General features: G+C 40.2%; 2 protein-coding genes across 4 annotated transcripts in view; one reads left to right on the top strand and one right to left on the bottom strand.

Annotated features, from left to right (window-relative positions):
• Positions 1–5,420, top strand: part of ddb1 (damage-specific DNA binding protein 1) — a 16,724-nt gene extending 11,304 nt beyond the window's left edge. Inside the window, exons 21-27 of the mRNA XM_060878801.1 lie at positions 254–348; positions 463–633; positions 1,080–1,189; positions 1,667–1,836; positions 2,047–2,149; positions 4,023–4,146; positions 4,228–5,420. Of these exons, the coding sequence (XP_060734784.1) occupies positions 254–348; positions 463–633; positions 1,080–1,189; positions 1,667–1,836; positions 2,047–2,149; positions 4,023–4,146; positions 4,228–4,311 (857 nt within the window). The 3' untranslated portion in view covers positions 4,312–5,420. The remainder of the gene's footprint in view (positions 1–253; positions 349–462; positions 634–1,079; positions 1,190–1,666; positions 1,837–2,046; positions 2,150–4,022; positions 4,147–4,227) is intronic.
• Positions 5,421–9,892: 4,472 nt separating this feature from the next.
• Positions 9,893–20,000, bottom strand: part of tspan4a (tetraspanin 4a) — a 101,815-nt gene continuing 91,707 nt past the window's right edge. For all 3 annotated transcript variants that reach the window (XM_060878516.1, XM_060878517.1, XM_060878515.1), the window contains 4 exons: positions 19,643–19,744; positions 15,881–16,012; positions 10,693–10,776; positions 9,893–10,570 (listed from right to left, as the gene is read on the bottom strand). In XM_060878516.1, the coding sequence (XP_060734499.1) occupies positions 10,502–10,570; positions 10,693–10,776; positions 15,881–16,012; positions 19,643–19,744 (387 nt within the window). In that variant the 3' untranslated portion in view covers positions 9,893–10,501. The remainder of the gene's footprint in view (positions 10,571–10,692; positions 10,777–15,880; positions 16,013–19,642; positions 19,745–20,000) is intronic.

Raw genomic sequence — 20,000 nt, 5'->3', positions numbered from 1 at the left:
GCCGTAACGTAATCGTTGTAAATTTGCACAAATATATATTTCAGTATACAAGTTATTCTGGTAAAGAAATATAGAACAATGAATTATTAATTAGAGAGCGTTAGACTTTACAGTCTGGGCTTAATAAAGTGTTTCTTTTAATGTACTGATTCTAATACGTTACAGTTTATAGAATGAGCTTCATATAATCATGTAATAAAAACACATTCCTGTTACTAACATTAATCTTTTTAACATTAATTTCTTTCTGTAGGTAAACTGCAGACTGTGGCAGAGAAAGAGGTGAAAGGAGCCGTTTACTCCATCGTGGAGTTTAACGGGAAATTGTTGGCGAGCATCAACAGCACTGTGAGACTCTTAGTGTTCTGCAAAGTTCTAGAGATTTCATGTGGTTATATTTAGGCTATATTTGACGTGTGTGTGTGTCTGTCTGTGTGTGTGTGTGTGTGTGTGTGTGTGTAGGTACGCCTGTACGAGTGGACGGCAGAAAAGGAGCTGAGGACTGAGTGTAATCACTACAACAACATCATGGCTCTGTATCTGAAGACTAAAGGTGACTTCATCCTGGTGGGAGATCTGATGAGGTCTGTGCTGCTGCTGGCCTACAAACCCATGGAGGGAAACTTTGAAGAGGTGAGAGGTTTAGAGTGAGGACATTTTTAAAGGAGTCAATTTTCCCTTTTTTTCCCAGAATGAGGAAGAACATTTGCAACAAGGCTGTGATTTATGTAACAGATTAATTCTCTTTTTTATATATATTTTATTTGCTCTCTCTCTCTCTCTCTCTCTCTCTCTCTCTCTCTCTATCAATCTTTGTCTGCCGCCTTCTCTCTCTCCCTCTCTCTCTCTGTCTCCCTCTCTCTCTCTGTCTCTCTCTCTCTGTCTCCCTCTCTCTCTCTGTCTCCCTCTCTGTCTATGTCTCCCTCTCTCTCTGTCTGTCTATGTCTCCCTCTCTCTCTCTCTCACGGTCTCTCTCTCTCGGTCACTCTTTTTATTTAAAAGGTTGAAAGTGTCTCTTTAGGCAGCTCTGTATCTGTTTTTAGCTCTTAACAGTCTTCCTTTTTCTCGTTTCTCTTCAGATTGCTCGAGACTTTAACCCCAACTGGATGAGCGCTGTGGAGATTTTGGATGACGATAATTTCCTCGGAGCAGAAAACGCATTTAACCTTTTTGTGTGCCAGAAAGACAGGTACAGGCAGAATGTTCTCTCGGCACATTAATGAGCTGTCAAACGCTTCACTGCACACCGGTTCACTCTGAGCCTCCACCGTCCAGGAACCGCTGAACATCTGGGGCATGTAGAAGGGTTTTAACTGTCAGGATTTAGTGTATGATTATAAAAAATAATCAGCACAACATCAGACTCTAATATGTGGACTGGAGACTCTTCTGTTGGTCTTTTTATTTTACTGTAAGATAATAATTTGTAGTGATGTTTTATCACTTCATAATCAGGCTCGGAGATGATGAACAAATCTCTCCTTTTCTCTTAACCATTTTTCTGTGTGTTTGTCACTAATGTTCTCTCTCTCTCTCTCTGTCTCGGTCTCTGTCTCTCCATCTCTCTCGGTCTCTCTCTCTCCATATCTCTCTCTATCTCTCTTGGTCTCTCTCTCTCTCTCTCTCTCTCTCTCTCTCTCTCTCTCTCTCTCTCTCTCTGTCTCAGCGCTGCCACCACTGATGAGGAGCGTCAGCATTTACAGGAAGTGGGCGTGTTCCACCTGGGTGAATTTGTGAACGTGTTCTGTCACGGTTCCCTCGTGCTGCAGAACCTCGGCGAGAGCTCCACTCCTACGCAGGGTTCCGTGCTGTTCGGAACCGTTAACGGAATGATTGGTAACATAAATGTTAAAAAAATCCACCTTTTATTTAATTTGTCCTAAAATCAGCAGTAAAACGTTCGACTAAATAACGTTTAGTGGAAAACGCCACCTGAGTGTGGAGACTTTTGTCTGGAGCTCGTTATCTTAATTAATCTGATGACGGCTGACAGTGTTCCTGACCCTCGGCTTTTATTTCAACTGTGTGTGTGTGTGTGTGTGTCAGGGCTGGTGACGTCACTGTCAGAGGGATGGTACAGTTTACTGATGGATTTACAGAATCGACTCAACAAGGTCATTAAGAGCGTGGGAAAGATCGAGCACAGCTTATATCCTCAAACTGCTTTTGCATTATACAGTGTTTGTGTGCCATCAATATAAGTTTAGTTAATAAACATGTATATATGTGTGTGTGTGTGTGTGTGTGTGTGTGTGTGTGTGTATATATATGTATATACACATATACGTGGCAATACCACGACTGAGGTGCCCTTGAGCAAGGCACTGAACCCCTCAACTGCTCCCCGGGCGCCGCAGTATAAATGGCTGCCCACTGCTCCGGGTGTGTGTTCACTGCTGTGTGGGTGTGTGTGTGTGTTCACTGCTGTGTGGGTGTGTGTGTGTTCACTGCTGTGGGTGTGTGTGTGTGTTCACCGCTGTGGGTGTGTGTGTGTGTTCACCGGTGTGTGTGTGTGTGTTCACTGCTGTGTGGGGGTGTGTGTGTGTGTTCACTGCTGTGTGGGGGTGGGTGTGTGTGTTCACTGCTGTGTGGGGGTGGGTGTGTGTGTTCACTGCTGTGTGGGGGTGGGTGTGTGTGTTCACTGCTGTGTGGGGGTGGGTGTGTGTGTTCACTGCTGTGTGGGGGTGGGTGTGTGTGTTCACTGCTGTGTGGGGGTGGGTGTGTGTGTTCACTGCTGTGTGGGGGTGGGTGTGTGTGTTCACTGCTGTGTGGGGGTGGGTGTGTGTGTTCACTGCTGTGTGGGGGTGGGTGTGTGTGTTCACTGCTGTGTGGGGGTGGGTGTGTGTGTTCACTGCTGTGTGGGGGTGGGTGTGTGTGTTCACTGCTGTGTGGGGGTGGGTGTGTGTGTTCACTGCTGTGTGGGGGGGGGGGTGTGTGTTCACTGCTGTGTGGGGGGGGGGGTGTGTGTTCACTGCTGTGTTGGGGGGGGGGTGTGTGTTCACTGCTGTGTGTGTGGGGGGGGTGTTCACTGCTGTGTGTGGGGGGGGGGTGTTCACTGCTGTGTGGGGGTGTGTGTGTGTGTTTCACTGCTGTGGGGGGTGTGTGTGTGTGTTTCACTGCTGTGGGGGGTGTGTGTGTGTTCACTGCTGTGGGGGGTGTGTGTTCACTGCTGTGGGGGTGTGTGTGTGTGTTCACTGCTGTGGGGGTGTGTGTGTGTGTGTGTGTGTGTTCACTGCTGTGTGTGTGCACTTTGGATGGGTTAAATGCAGAGAACAAATTCTGAGTACGTCACGTCACTTTAAAAATAAAACAGGGTTCCCACGCGTCCTGGAAAACCTGGAAATCCTGGAAAATTAATGACCAATGTTCCAGTCCTGGAAAACACATGGAAAATGAGAGAAAACATAAATTGTCCTGGAAAAAATCTTGTTGTCCTGGAAAATTTATTATTTTTAAATGTTCTTGATCATTTAAAGAACAGTTTACAACTGATCGAAACAATTAACGTTAGTAACAGAAAGCGCTCTGTTCAGAGACGCTGAGTTTTGACAGGTTTTTGTTATGCTGTTTAATCTCGCTGTGACGGATGATGCTGTCATGTGTTGGCGGTTTCAGGTGCTAGGAATGGTTTAAGTGCTCGAATGTTTTCAGCAAATGGTGATGGGGAAGCAGGTTATATTAACCTTGTTAATCTGAATATCATGTGCAAGGGGAATGTACAGCAAACTAAAGCATGCATGACGGCATTGGTCTGAGAAAGGAGAGGGTATTAATATGTGCTGCCTTATTATTTTATAAATGTTGAAATTTCATTCACATGACAAATTGTCTTTAAAAGTATAGTTAAGTAATAGCCATAAAATGTACGCTGTTTTTAAGACTTCTGAAAAGAAGAACATATTTAGGCCGTGAATCTGTGATCCTTGTCTTTTTTTGCTAAATTTGAACTGTCCTGGAAAAGTCCTGGAAAATGATCTCTGAAAAAGAGTGGGAACCCTGTAAAAATCCTTAACTGTGATCACCTGGAGATCGTTCAATACGGAGAGGAAGACGGAGCAGGCCACAGGTTTCATCGACGGGGATCTGATCGAAAGCTTCTTAGATCTGGGACGGGCTAAAATGCAGGAAGTGGTCAGCACACTACAGGTAGTTAAGTCTACTTAAGTCTGTGACATGCCCGAGAGTGTGTGGTGTTTGATTTGTGTGTGTGTGTGTGTGTTTGTTTAGATTGATGACGGCAGCGGGATGAAGCGAGAGGCCACGGTGGATGAAGTGATTAAGATAGTGGAGGAGCTCACCAGGATCCACTAACCCTACTGTGCTGCACAGTGCTCTGTACATAGATATAAATAAACCAGGCAGGTGTGTGTGTGGATAAAATAACTGTGCTGGAGAGAAAGAGAGCGGTGTGTGTGTGTGTGTGTGTGTGTGTGTGTGTGTGTGTGTGTGTGTTGGTGTTTCACTCCTCGTGGTTCAGCTCGTCCTTCTTTTAAGAGCATCTTGTCCTGATATTCCGTAAAATAAACACACATTTGTAGAAGTGAGGATTGTGATGAATTGAGTGTGTGTGTGTGAAAGAGAGAGAGATTACATTTGTGTGTATGGAGAGTGAGGGATGAACAGTAAGTGCTCCTTTAACATTATGTCGCTTTATCAGGGCAACTTTAGTATCTGAAAGCACCGAGCGTGAGGCACGAAATTAAAGGACGCTGATCACATGACTTACTTTTATTCGTGACGTTTTTGTCCCTGTGCTCTTTACTTTTAATAAAGCTTGCTCACATTAAGCTTCTGATTTCTGTTTGCTTTAACATCGCAAGTTCAAAACGACGAGAGAAAAAAATGTGCGTCGAATTTCTGCAAAAATTACTTGTTAAAAAAAAAGTCCTCTGATCCGGTCAAAGAAATTGTGCTGGAACGAGGAACACAAACACGCTGATTGCTGAATGAACACCATCACAGTGTGACAACAGGACGACGTTTCATGGAAGTTCTTTAGCACTGAATGTAAATATAAATGGAAAAAAATTGATAGATTTAATTGTTAAAAGTTGTAATTTCTGTCGAATGGCTGAGGTGTTTTAAGAGGAATGAAACACTTTCACAATTCATTGTTAAATAATGAAGTTTAATGTTGGAGATTTTTGTCAGGTTTGTTTGATTTTGAATGTAGGCTGTGTTTTGAAATCAGACAGAATGATAGAGTTAATTTACAGATTATCAGGTGTTGTAGCTTTGGTACGACAGGATGGAGAATTCTGGGAGATAAAATCCTGTTTTTACTGGTTTAGCTGTCTGTTCATTATGTCTAAACTAACGAAGGATTGAATTTATTCTGTTGTTTTACTGCTGTCTCTTGGGTTAAATAAAGACCAGCTCTGGTTTATAATGCAGTCTTGATTAAAATGTTCTGGATGCTTTTCGCTTCTCAAGGTGTTTCTTTGATATTTGCCAGCAGAGGGCGCTGAGGCTTCCGCAATTTATAATATGGCTCCGCTTACAGACAGGAAAATGTGACGCAGACTTACAGAAGACCAGAGAAGTGTATAAAAGCCCTCCATTGTATTACATCATAAACAAAACCCCGCCCATTGTATTACATCATAGACAAAACCCTGCCCATTGTATTACATCATAAACAAAACCCCTCCCATTGTATTACATCATAAACAAAACCCCTCCCCTTGTATTACATCATAACTCCTATAGTATTACATCATAAACAAAACCCCTCCCATTGTATTACATCATAAACATAACCCCTCCCCTTGTATTACATCATAAACAAAACTCCCCTTGTATTACATCATAACTCCTATAGTATTACATCCTAAACAAAACCCCTCCCATTGTATTACATCATAAACAAAACCCCTCCCATTGTATTACATCATAAACAAAACTCTCCTTGTATTACATCATAAACAAAACCCCTCCCCTTTTATTACATCATAACTCCTATAGTATTACATCACAAACAAAACCCCGCCCATTGTATTGCATCATAAACAAAACAAGTATTTGTACATTTTTATTACACATGTAAATGCATGCAGCTAAAATCTGAACAGGATCCGGTTTATAAAAACACAGGTGTATCTTGTATCTTGTCTCCTTAGAGATTAGACACTAAAATAATAATAATATTAATAATAATAATATTAATAATAATAACAGTTGTATTTCAGTCTGTACAGATTAGCAGAAGTCTGCCGTGTTTGTTGGAGTGTGAGAGCCGATTTCTCTGAGTTACTCCTGAACTGTTCTCTGACCTTCAGTTAAGTCAAAACAATAAATACAGCTGGACTTATTTATTAAGTGTGAATCAGAGCGTTTTCTTCACAACAGACTCCTGCTCACGGCCGATACGGCCTTGTAAAAGGATTTCATAGGAAGAAGTAAATGAAGAAAATAAACTGTGAGGATGTACAGAATTTTTAAAGATTATAAGATTATAAAGTTCTTCAAAGGGGTTGTTTAAAAGCTCGGACCACCATCGGTGCATGGAATGGCAGACGGATTAAAGAGGATGTGGCTCCTGTGGAGAAGCTCCCTACAGAGATCACTTCAAGGGCACATCGTTTAAACCTCAAGGGACAAAGAACGCTGCGTTCTGACTCGCTCGTGAGTTTAAAAGTCAGGAGCAAGACGTTTATCACGGAGCGAGCGAAAAGACTCCAAAGATGTTTGCAGAAGGAACACCTTTACTTTATTTTTTACTAAATGAACACAGAATGAATGTGTTATCCTGACTGAAGCAGGAGGGAGCGAGCGTAATGGTGTGAGGCTGATTCCTCGCCTCTGGGCTTGGACGCTTTTACTGTTGGGGAACAAATGCTTTTTGAAGTTGGATCAGGAAATTCACCAGCAGAATTTCAGGACATCTGGGACAGAACTATCCACAAAGCAGGACTGAAACACGGCATCCAGAATCTTCTGGAAAGAAGGAATGTGGCCAAGACAAACTTCTGAAATTAAAGTCGATCATTTTTACATCATCACTGAAACTACTGATGTTACCTCGTAAATGAAGCCTTCTAAAATTGAGTAGGAACTAGTTAACTGTGAGCCGTCAACTCCTTCAGCTGTTGTGTTACAGTTAACTAGCGCTGTGTAAATATTCTATAGTGCAGTTTATATTTAAAGGGAAATTGAAAACATTTCTTATCTATTTACTAAAAACCCCACGTGTCTCCGGACTCCATCATAAACGACACACAATTAATCTCATAAAACATCTCTGGCCCTCAGGGGCTGATGATCACATCACGTATTTATATTTCAACCTTAAAAGAATCTTGAAATTTTAATCATCAATTTTAAAACCTAACTGCTGCATGAATAATAAATGTTTCATCAGTTATGAAGATCTTTGTGAATGACCTTTAAACGCAGATGGTTCCTGATACGGTTCCTGTTACGGTTCCTGTTACGGTTCCTGAAAGTATCAGTGCAGTCACTGTAATGACTTCGGAACCAAAACATTTGCAACACAACGTTTTCTTTTTTTTCTGCCCGTCCTGTTCTGTGTTTCACGTCGAACGAGTTTGTCGTTTATTTGTGTTGAATCGTTCTGTCGTTCTCAGTGTGATGAAAGCGATAGAACTCTTTTCCGTGTTTTCATTGACAAAATCGACTCAGATGTAAACACACATGTATAAATGTTTCTCTGAACAGACTTCAGCTGTTTTTGTAAGACTGATTGTGTCAGTCGTAGACGCAGCAGGTTTGTGTGCTTGTGTTGTGACACTTTTCAGGCTGAGTGTCATGACAACTGACTGTGGCGCTCGGAGCACTTCTGTGTATCAGAGTCTCATAATTGGAAATTTGAACAATTGTGACATTTCTAAAAAAAAAAAAGAGGCTCTGCAGCGTCTCCTGAATCCGGCACTCGGGAACAAAAGTTTTTTTATGGTTCCACGGTGACGGTTCCAGCAGTGACAGACATTACAGTATGAAGATGGTGATCTAGAGCCGTGACAATGTGGAGATTTTTTTTATGTTTCTCCTTCAAAAATTCTAAACTGCTGAAAAATCATACAGACGATAAATCCCTGTGAGATTTTCCAGATTTTCTTTATACTCACTTTATTCTAACAAACACCAATCAGCTGTTAAATACCAGTCGCATTCAAGGCAGGTTTACATTTAGCCCCGCCCACAGGACTCCTTAAAAGGCAACAATCACAGAGAACTGAAAATGACAACACAACGGCTAAGTGTTAGATTGTATATTAGACTTTACTACTGAACACTATATTGAGCTCGTCCTGGGTTCCCGTGTCCCAGACTGTTCTCGTGTCCCTGTGAGGTTTCATTACTCGTCTATTTGTTAAAACGGGTTTCAGGTTACACGCCTTCTCTTCTAACACGGATTGGAAGCACAGGTAGTCCATGTTTTATTGATTAAGTGAGGGGAAGGAGGCGGTGCAGCAGCAGCAGGGGATGCATTATTGATCATACGAGTTATAGAGGAGATGAACGACAGAGACGGAGAGAGAACCGAGGAGAAGAGAACCCGAGAGAGAGAAAGAGAGAGAGAGAGAGAGAGAGAGAGAGAGAGAGACGCCATCCATCCATCCTCTACGTCCAATCTGTATGCAGCCGATACGACTTTGCCGAGCCGCGTGACACCTGCATCATGAATTTTTCAAATTGAAATGTCACTTTGATAGAGAAGACTTCAACACAGAGCTCAGAGCGTGTGTGTGTTTATTTGTGTGTGTGTGTGGATGGGTGTGTGTGTGTGTTTTTGTGTGTATGTGTGTGTGCGTGTGTGTGTGTGTATGTGTGTGTGTTTGTGTGAGAGAGAGAGAGTGTGAATGCGTGCGTGTGCGTGTGTGAGAGAGAGTGTGAGTGCGTGCGTGCGTGTGCGTGTGTGTGTGTGTGTGTGTGTGTGTGTGTGTGAGAGAGAGAGTATGTGTGCGTGTGTATGTGTGTGTACGTGTGTCTTTTTGTGTGTGTGTGCGTGCATGAGTGTGTGTGTGTGAGTGTATGTGTGTGTGTGAGAGTGTGAGTGTGTGTATGAGAGTGCAAGTGTGTGCGTGCGTGTGTGTGTGAGAGTGTGTGTGTGCGTGTGTGAGAGAGAGAGTGTGTCTGTGAGAGTGTGTGTGCGTATGTGTGTGTGTGTGTGAGAGAGAGAGAGAGAGTGTGTGTATATGTGTGTGTGTGCGTGTGTGTGTGTGAGAGTGTGTGTGTGTGAGAGTGTGTGTATATATATGTGTGTGTGAGAGTGTGTGTGTGTGTGTGTTGCTGCTTCCACTCCTGTTCCACCAGCAGGAAACAGTCACATTTGTCTTTATGTGAATCCCCTCAGGCTTTGAGTGTTTGTTGATGATGGTACAGGGGATAATTACAGGAACTGCTGAGCACCGCTCCTGATAACCTCAACACAATCCAGCAGGAACTGAATACAATCTGCACACATCATTTACTTTCACCTGGACTTCAGCTTTTAGAGCGATTTCCTTTTTTATCCCTCAAAATAAAACCATCAGCTTTAAAGAAGTAAGAAAGTTTCTTCAGGCAAAAAAATCAGATTTATGCAGAATTGTGGTCAGAAAATGAGCCGTGTTTTAAATCCAGAACCATCTGATTGTCAGAATAAATAAAATTCATATTATTAATTATTATTAAGAATTAAAAATATTTTTCTAGTTTTATCCTTTTTATTTATTCAATTCTATATTTTACTTTTATTAATTTTATATATGTATATATATTTATTGTATTTTATTATAGGACAGTTTTTAATCACAGAATTATTATTATTATTATTATTATTATTATTATTATTATTATTATTATTATTATTATTATTATTTCTTAATAATTCTGTAGAGGAGCATCATGACTAAAGACAACACACACACACACACACAAACACACACAGTTCACTATAAAAGCTTTATTTATATTTTTACATTATAATAAGTACGGATTTTGAAAGATCCCAGAGGAAGTACATATATTTACACGCACGTCTGTTACTTAATGAAGATAAATGATGTTTTTTTTTGACAAATCTCTTCTTATGATCTGATTAAACTGCAGATATCTTCAGCTCTGGAATGTGTTCAGGACTCAGGTTATTATTTTATACTCAAAAAGGCCATTTTTTTTTTTCTTTCTTCTCCAAGCTGTAACGTTTCCTGTAATTACTTTCTGTGACGTTACAGCGGGTTGCCGATGATTCCTCGATGACGTCACGTCACGTCTTCTGTCCACTTTTCTGCTCACTGGAATGGATGAGATGATTTGATCCGGACGGTAAAACGATTAAACTTTCTTCTCTTTAATCAGAATTTCATTGTCACGATCTTACGAGAACGTTTGGTGAACACTGCGTTAGCTAGTGGACTCGACGCTGGAGAGAAGAAACGTCCAGCTGGAGAACACGATGATGATGTCACATCAACATATAAAGAAAAAAAAACAAAGACAAGAAAAGAGATGAAGGTTTCCTGTTTCTCACAAAATAAAAGTGTCCTATAAAATGTTTCTAGGTGTAGAACGTGTCCACTTTAACGGCCTGGCAGAAGATAGTCATGGAGAACACCAGCCCTAAGATCTGAAAACACACACACACACACACACACACACACACACACAGGTTATTGTCTCTTATCTGCAGTTGATCAAACTTATTGATGTTCCATCATGTCATGATTCACACGGAGCTTCAGTAAATACCTGCGTTAGAGCTGTGCACAGAGCGAAAATCCACAGAGCTACGAGGTTTTCCTGGAGCCAGCTCTTCACCCGCTCGTAACACGGCTGTCAACACACACACACACACACACACACACAGACACACACATTTAAAGACATGAGCTTATTATTCACTTTATTTATTAATATCTACAGCTCTGAGAGAAGCGCAGCTTTTTATTAACACGCCAGGCCTAATACGTTATCGTTTCCATAGCAACAGCTCGTTCGCAGGGGTCGACAACGTGCGGACGTTTTCTGTGAGGAGAAACGTGTGGAAGGAGTCTCCAGTGTCAGCACTTTGTAACAGTCAGAAGTGACGCTGGAGTGAAAAAAGTTTTCTAACATCTTCAGCAGGACAGAGACGTTTACACTACTTTGCGGTTACTATGGTAACAAGCTGCGATTTGATTTTGTCTTATAAAGTTTGCCTGGTTACAGAAACACTGTTTATCGCTGCTATAATGGAAGAGACGACAGGAAGTGGCTCGTTTTGTGTGATTTATGAGGTCATGTATGCAGCGATGCAACGTGGCTTTTTAAAGAATTGCTGCAGTTTGATGTGTTGTGGAGGAATAAAACACTGATGTTGCTGATTTTAAGTCATTTTGTCGCTCCGCTTTAACTCACAAACGCTAAAGGAGGAAATTCTGAGTGCATGGAATAAAAATATATATATATACCTCACAGGAATGAGGCAGAGTTTCAACATGAAGCTGGAAACAGACCATAACTGTTAATGACTATTTTGCAATGATCATCAGTGACATCATCAGTGACATCATCAGTGACATCATCAGTGACATCATGTTTTTGGTCTGAAGAGAAAATCTTTAGAATTTTGACTAACAAAGATGAAATCAATCCAACATTGAGGTGAGAAATATAACACAGGATAATGTTCATGTCAACGTGTTAGAAAGTGACGTATTTTTACACAGACGTGTTTTTCTCCGTGTAAAATTTCCCCTAACAATTCAATTTAAATTCAGTTTATTTCTACAGCACTTTCAACAGTTCACATTGTCTCAAAGAATAGGATTGAAGTCATTATTCCTCTCTAACGTTTATCCCTAACGATCAAGCCTGAGGTGATGATGGAGAGGTGACGTGATCCCTGAGATGATATGAGGAAGAGACCTTGAGAGGAACTCAGACTCAGAGTGTTTATAGAGTTTATAACTGACTGACTAACAGATCAGCACAAACTCTGAGTTCACCAAAGACCCGACACTAACGTCTTCCTGCCGAAGTCTTCAAACGATGGCCGATTGGGACTCGACCATAAAGCCGACAGTGGGCTGTGACAGTCTTCAGGCTCCATCCACAGCAATCCCATGATTCACTGGCTGTCCTAACAGCCTTCAGATCAACAATAAACTCTACGTTTATTTGAAACACAAACACATTCTGACCCGTTCGCATCATCACATCCACTAATGAGTGTTTATAGAAAGTCTGACAGCCACAACGAAATAAATCAATAAGAAAACATCAGATTGAGCGAGAAACCCGACAGACCTCAGCGAGCTCCAGCATTACAGCGGCGCTGATTACTGTTCACCATCTTATTTTATCTAAACGCTGAGAAAAAGAGGTTTTTCTGTAATAACAGCTCTTAACTGCTCTGATCTTTCTATTACCATTTTAAGGGGATTTGGTTATAAATTCATTACATCAGCAGAAGCGAGGGGGGAAAAGACTAGAGCTACTTTAGATGTGAAATAAGACGGAAGAAAAACAAATAAAAAAGGATTATAAACACAATAAAAGGAGGACAACTGAAATGAAATGAAAATGAAATTCTTTAAGCCTGAAAAGAAAATAACAAAAAGAAAAATAAATCATCCGTAAGTTCAGGACTCGATTCTCTAAAAGCATCCAGGAGGTTTGACCAGACAACACAATGCACTCGTTCACGTCTACTGCTGATTTATTCACTAAATTAGTTCTTAGTTCTAAAAGATAGAACTACTATCAATTACGAAATATATTGCCACGCTTAAGACGGATTTGCGGTTGTTTTAGAGTTGAGGTTGTTGAGATGGTTTCAGTCTCAGGACAAACGTGAGTGCGAGCGGCACCAAGGAACTCGTCTGAAACCCACCGACATTAAAAATGTACAGGTTGGTAGGAAGGTAGTGATAATGGAGAAACATATCCAAAATATTCCGAGAGAATGGCTCTATAAAGTCTCTATAATGGCTCTATAACTGCTCTATAATGTCTTTATAACATTTCTATAACATTTCTTGAATGTCACTATAACATCTCTATAATGTCTCTAAAACATCTCTGTAATGTCTCTATAACATTTCTATAATGTTTCTAAAATGTCTCTATAATGTCTCTATAACATTTCTATAATGTCTCTATAAAATCTATGATCTATAATGTCATTATAACATCTCTATAATGTCTCTAAAACATCTCTATAATGTCTCTATAACTATGTATATAACATTTCTAGAACATCTCTATAACATTTCTATTACGTCTCTATAACATTTCTATTAAATCTCTATAACATTTCTATTACGTCTCTATAACATTTCTATTAAGTCTCTATAACATTTCTATTAAATCTCTATAACATTTCTATTAAATCTCTATAACATTTCTATTACGTCTCTATAACATTTCTATTAAATCTCTATAACATTTCTATTACATCTCTATAACATCAGTATCACAACAGCACAAAACAGGATGAAAGAAATGGAGGATTTTTTGTGATTTTCCTGTTAAGCAGCGAACTAATTAACATCATTACAGCTTTTCAGATGTGAAATATTTCCCTGTGATTATAAACTGGTCTAAACACGATCCTGGGTTTATGTAGTCGTTATGTGTCCTGCTGCAACCTTCTGCTTCTATTTGCATATTCATGTATCAGTGACTCTGATTGGACGGCACTTGAACTTTTGTGATGTCGGCACTTGAACTTTTGTTGTGAAGTCGACCAGACGTTCGTTCACGATATCTGATTTATGTTAATGTTCCAGCACGTCGTATTTCCCCCTCGCTACAGCGCTCAGTTCCCTGATGTTCAGTGTTTCGCCGTCTGACACTATCTATCGAGCCGTTTTTGTTCAGCGTTGTTCCGCCGTGTCCTGGTTTTCACTTACGTACGAGGCTGAAGCTCTGTTCAGGTTCTGATTGGATTTCTGTTGCTAAGCGACTAGCCGTGACATTCTAACACCACAAACACTGCACTGAGAAAGCTTCAGAGCAGAGTTTTATAACCTCGGGGTAAAAAGCTGTGCTGTAACCCCACTTCTACGTTTCACGTGTGAAACGTTCCACAGCTACAAACCCGCGCTGCTTCGTTTTATTTAGTCTCAGATCTTTATCATACAGTATAATCTGTTATAGAAGATTTTATTGAGCTCTACGGCGTAATACTGGTTACCTTCTGCTCTGTAGGAGGTTGGAGTTAATGAGGAAACACGTGAGGATGTTTCAGTTTGAAGGCAGAGCGAAAGTGTACGTGGCTCCAGCAGGAACCTCGGTTCTGTAATCTCTAATGCACGAATGGTTTTGACATCACTGGCTTGGCCTGTCTGAATTATTCACCACGCTCTGATTCGAGCCCCTCGTGTGTGTGTGTGTGTGCATGTGTGTGTGTGTGTGTGTTGGGAGAAAATGCTGCAGTTTCTCATCTCTGTAAGTAAAGCCTGTTCTTGTTTTAACTTCCTGCTCTCTGATCGCTGGCTTCTCTCTCTGGAGGTCAGTGGACTGGACGTCACACACTCAGACCTTGAGATATCTCACAGCACCATGACGTGTTTTATTCTTCACAGCAGGAGCTGTTAAAGTCACTTGGAGCAGGACAGTGAGGACGATCTGATCACAAGCACACAGAGCTTCCATGTGTGTCTGATTGTTCTCCAGAGAAAAACACTTGTGATCAGTTTGTAATGGATGCAGCTGATTATGTAGGACTTCAGAGTTCCAGACAGAGACGTGTGATCGTGAGCTGCTTCGTTCGCTTTCAGAACAAACTGAACTTCTAAAAGTAGTTTTAACAGCTGACACTTTATTCCATTCAGACATTTTTCTTCCTGCAAGCTCTCACATCCCAGATGAAGCTCTATTAAGTGTTTATTTCTCTACCACATATTATTTTAGATTAGACTGTATTAGCCGGATCTGTACAGAGAAAATGGAGATAGGAAGCTTTTGTAGTACACAGAAAATGTGGCCTTCACAACTGTCAGTCATCTCAGATTCATATGTTAATTGGCTCATCTGATGTTTTTTGGCTTAGGATTTTAAAACACAAAGCATTTACACTTCAGTGAATATTAAAAAAACATGTTTTATTCAAATAAAATCCAAAAACAGGCAAGAAGTCTTTCAATTCTCAATTAAAATTAATTATTTGTATTAATTTTATGATTCCGGGGTCACGGTGGCTTAGTGTTTAGCACGTTCACCTCACACCTCCAGGGTTGGGGGTTCGATTCCCGCCTCCGCCTTGTGTGTGTGGAGTTTGCATGTTCTCCCCGTGCCTCGGGGGTTTCCTCCGGGTACTCCGGTTTCCTCCCCCGGTCCAAAGACATGCATGGTAGGTTGATTGGCATCTCTGGAAAATTGTCCGTAGTGTGTGATTGTGTGAGTGAATGAGAGTGTGTGTGTGTGTGTGTGCCCTGTGATGGGTTGGCACTCCGTCCAGGGTGTATCCTGCCTTGATGCCCGATGACGCCTGAGATAGGCACAGGCTCCCCGTGACCCGAGGTAGTTCGGATAAGAGGTAGAAGATGAATGAATGAATGAATGAATTTTATAGTAATTCTGTTTGTTGCTTTTAGTATTTTAGTTAATTCTGTATCACTGAAGACTGAATAATGTTCTGCTTAAAAATACCTTCTTATAAAATGTTAGATTTAAAAAAAAAAAGTGTATATTTTTTTATTTCAGAGTGTTTATAGAGTGTGATTGGTAACAGAACAGCGGGCTCCATTTTCAGTGAGTGGAGCCTGTAGACATCGAGGTCGCGGTAAATGTGAAGTCAGTGTGAGCTGCTTTAGGAAACGCAGGAGAAATAAAGATCCTGCTGAGATCAAATCAATAAGAGACCGGGCTCGAGAATCTATAACGAACTTCTACTGTGTGTGTGTGTGTGTGTGTGTGTGTGTGTGTGTGTGTGTGTGTTGGCTTTACATACAGCAGTCCACCATGTCCCGGGATTTTCCAGGCCACAGTTGTCGCTGTATTCCAGGCAGCAGGAGTCCGGGACACGTGTAGTGTTGTACACGTCAAACCAGTCGGTGTGATTATTTACGCCACAGCAACGAAACTGCAAGAGAAAAAGAGTGAGACAGAAATCATTACGAGAAAAAATTTAAGCCAGCGATAGAAAATATTTTCCTCTCGTTTGTCCTTCTGTCCGTCTGAATTCATCACGCAGGAACGTTTAATCTCGGCACAATTCCGTCTGTAAGAAAGTGTTTACAAAGTCACCTCCGTGGGTCACAAGCTCTAATCAGCAGCATCTCCTCACCTCCAGCACGTCTTTTATTCACGGCGTCTCCGACAACAACAACAACAACATCGCCGTCGTCATGGTGTCTGCAGCTCTACACACTGCACGCGAACCTTAACCATGTGTTTTCTTCATGACTCTGAATCAGAACTCTCGAGTCGCTCTAAAATATCTATTTCTATGCAAATAGGTGAATAATTCCTCAAATTTCTGTTTGTAGGAAGCAGTTATCACTAAACACAACATAGTGTGTTATCACTAAACACGACGTAGTGTGTTATCACTAAACACAACATAGTGTGTTATCACTAAACACAACATAGTGTGTTATCACTAAACACGACGTAGTGTGTTATCACTAAACACGACATAGTGTGTTATCACTAAACACAACATAGTGTGTTATCACTAAACACAACATAGTGTGTTATCACTAAACACAACATAGTCTGTTATCACTAAACACAACATAGTCTGTTATCACTAAACACAACATAGTGTGTTATCACTAAACACAACATAGTGTGTTATCACTAAACACGACATAGTGTGTTATCACTAAACACAACATAGTGTGTTATCACTAAACACAACATAGTGTGTTATCACTAAACACGACGTAGTGTGTTATCACTAAACACAACATAGTGTGTTATCACTAAACACAACGTAGTGTGTTATCACTAAACACAACATAGTGTGTTATCACTAAACACAACATAGTGTGTTATCACTAAACACGACATAGTGTGTTATCACTAAACACAACATAGTGTGTTATCACTAAACACGACGTAGTGTGTTATCACTAAACACAACATAGTGTGTTATCACTAAACACAACATAGTGTGTTATCACTAAACACAACATAGTGTGTTATCACTAAACACAACATAGTGTGTTATCACTAAACACGACATAGTGTGTTATCACTAAACACGACATAGTGTGTTATCACTAAACACGACGTAGTGTGTTATCACTAAACACAACATAGTGTGTTATCACTAAACACAACATATTGTGTTATCACTAAACACGACATAGTGTGTTATCACTAAACACAACATAGTGTGTTATCACTAAACACGACATAGTGTGTTATCACTAAACACGACGTAGTGTGTTATCACTAAACACAACATAGTGTGTTATCACTAAACACAACATATTGTGTTATCACTAAACACGACATAGTGTGTTATCACTAAACACAACATATTGTGTTATCACTAAACACGACATAGTGTGTTATCACTAAACACGACATAGTGTGTTATCACTAAACACGACATAGTGTGTTATCACTAAACACAACATAGTGTGTTATCACTAAACACAACATAGTGTGTTATCACTAAACACAACATAGTGTGTTATCACTAAACACAACATAGTGTGTTATCACTAAACACAACATAGTGTGTTATCACTAAACACGACGTAGTGTGTTATCACTAAACACAACATAGTGTGTTATCACTAAACACAACATAGTGTGTTATCACTAAACACGACATAGTGTGTTATCACTAAACACGACGTAGTGTGTTATCACTAAACACAACATAGTGTGTTATCACTAAACACGACATAGTGTGTTATCACTAAACACGACATAGTGTGTTATCACTAAACACGACATAGTGTGTTATCACTAAACACGACATAGTGTGTTATCACTAAACACAACATAGTGTGTTATCACTAAACACAACATAGTGTGTTATCACTAAACACAACATAGTGTGTTATCACTAAACACAACATAGTGTGTTATCACTAAACACAACATAGTGTGTTATCACTAAACACGACATAGCCGACGTTCATTCACACTGCTGGTGTTTTTAACTCATTATTATCTTCAGAAACAAACAGAATTGTGTTTCTGTGTTTTTGGAGATCAGCAGCTCAGATCTGGACCACGACACTGTGACTGTCGTCATTAATGAACTGATAACAATAGTGTTGATGCAGCACTACACACTACACACTCTACACTCCAGACACTCTACACACTACACACTCTACACTCTACACACTCTACACACTACACTCTATACACTCTAAACACTCTACACACACACTCACACCACACACTCCAAACACTCTACACACTCTACACACTATATACACTCTACACACTACACACTCTACACTCTACACACTGTATACACTCTACACACTCTATACACTCTACACACTCTACACACTGTACACATTCTACACACACACACCACACACTCTGCACACTCCAAACACTCTATACACTCTACACACTCTACATGCTGTACAAGTTATACACACTCTACACAAACACCACACCCTCTACCCACTCCATACACACACCACACACTCTACACTCTACTGTACACACACTCCATACACTCCAAATACTTCAAACACTTCACACACATTTGCCTGCTGACTTCACCTCTCTCTCTCTCTCTCTCTCTCTCTCTCTCTCTCTCTCTCTCTCTCTCTCACACACACACACACACACTCTCTTTTTTCTCTCTCTCCTCTTTTATGTGTCTCATTTTCCATTAATGTGCCATAATTTCACGCTGAATCTGCCTGTGACAGGTCATTAGGTTGAACAGTTTCTACTCTGTAGTCTGCAGTCTGTAGTCTGAACACGTCGACATTCGACATCTGCTCCAGCACTAAACATGATCAAAGTTCATCCTGTCATGGTGCAGGATGGAGAACAGAAGGCTTTTCTTTCAGTTCTGTCCTTTCTACAGGTAACATGTGTCGACTCATTTAACTCGTTTAGGAGAAGTGTTAGAGTGCCGCATGAGCTGAACACTAAAGGATTCATCTGCTGCAAATAATAAAGTTAAAATGTACAGAATAATCCAGTTATTCCAAATATTAATCCAGAATAATCCAAATATTCTTACTCTGACCTTCACACACTGCTAGTAGAACCAAAGCACTACTGTAGACAACCATCATGTCCTCCTTATGTTCTAATCATCAACAAATTTATTACTGTGTTTCCTAAGAAGCACTTATTTATTTATTTGTTTGTTTGTTTGTTTGTTTGTAATTAAAACGTAATTTTACTCACAATGAACAAAATAGATTTTTAATAGTTAAATAAAAGTAAAATAAATATATAAATTTTTTTGGGCGACTGGAAAATTATTTTATTTCTTTAAAATAATTATTATTTATTCTTGCACTTGATAAAATTTCTCTAATAAACGAGAGACCTCATTTGAAATTCTATTTTATTCCAAGCAAAAACTTGGAAAATCTTTTATTTCTTACAACTGCTTAAATACCTTTTAACAACAGACGTTGAACAGAGCTTTTATTTCTATATATTTCTAACTTCCCACAGCACATTTTTACTGAGAGTTTGTTATGAAACTTTTAGATGATCTGCGATATTCTGTGAGATTCTGTATGTGATTATCGTCATTGCTTACGTCAGTCTGGACGATGCTCCAGGCGTTGGTCAGGCCGATGTTTCCCTCAGTGCCGAACAGCTGCAGGCCTTTTTTCAGGTCACTTTGAGCGTAATGGTCAATCTGTAAAATAAAAAAAATAACAATAAAACGTATAATTAAATCTCACTAACTTACTAACAGGACGAATAACAATGACGTTCCTGCTAATGGAAAATGTTTTGAAGTTAAATCAAAAAATAAATCTTTACAACCATCTAAAGGAAAGAAAGTCAAAGTTAAAATCCATGAATATATCATTCATTCACTCATCTTCTACCACTTATCTGAACTACCTCGGGTCACGGGGAGCCTGTGCCCATCTCAGGCGTCATCGGGC

This window comes from Tachysurus vachellii, chromosome 9, assembly GCF_030014155.1.
Source record: "Tachysurus vachellii isolate PV-2020 chromosome 9, HZAU_Pvac_v1, whole genome shotgun sequence".
In the NCBI taxonomy this organism is placed as follows: Eukaryota; Metazoa; Chordata; class Actinopteri; order Siluriformes; family Bagridae; genus Tachysurus; species Tachysurus vachellii.
This window is presented reverse-complemented; position numbering and strand designations above follow the sequence as displayed.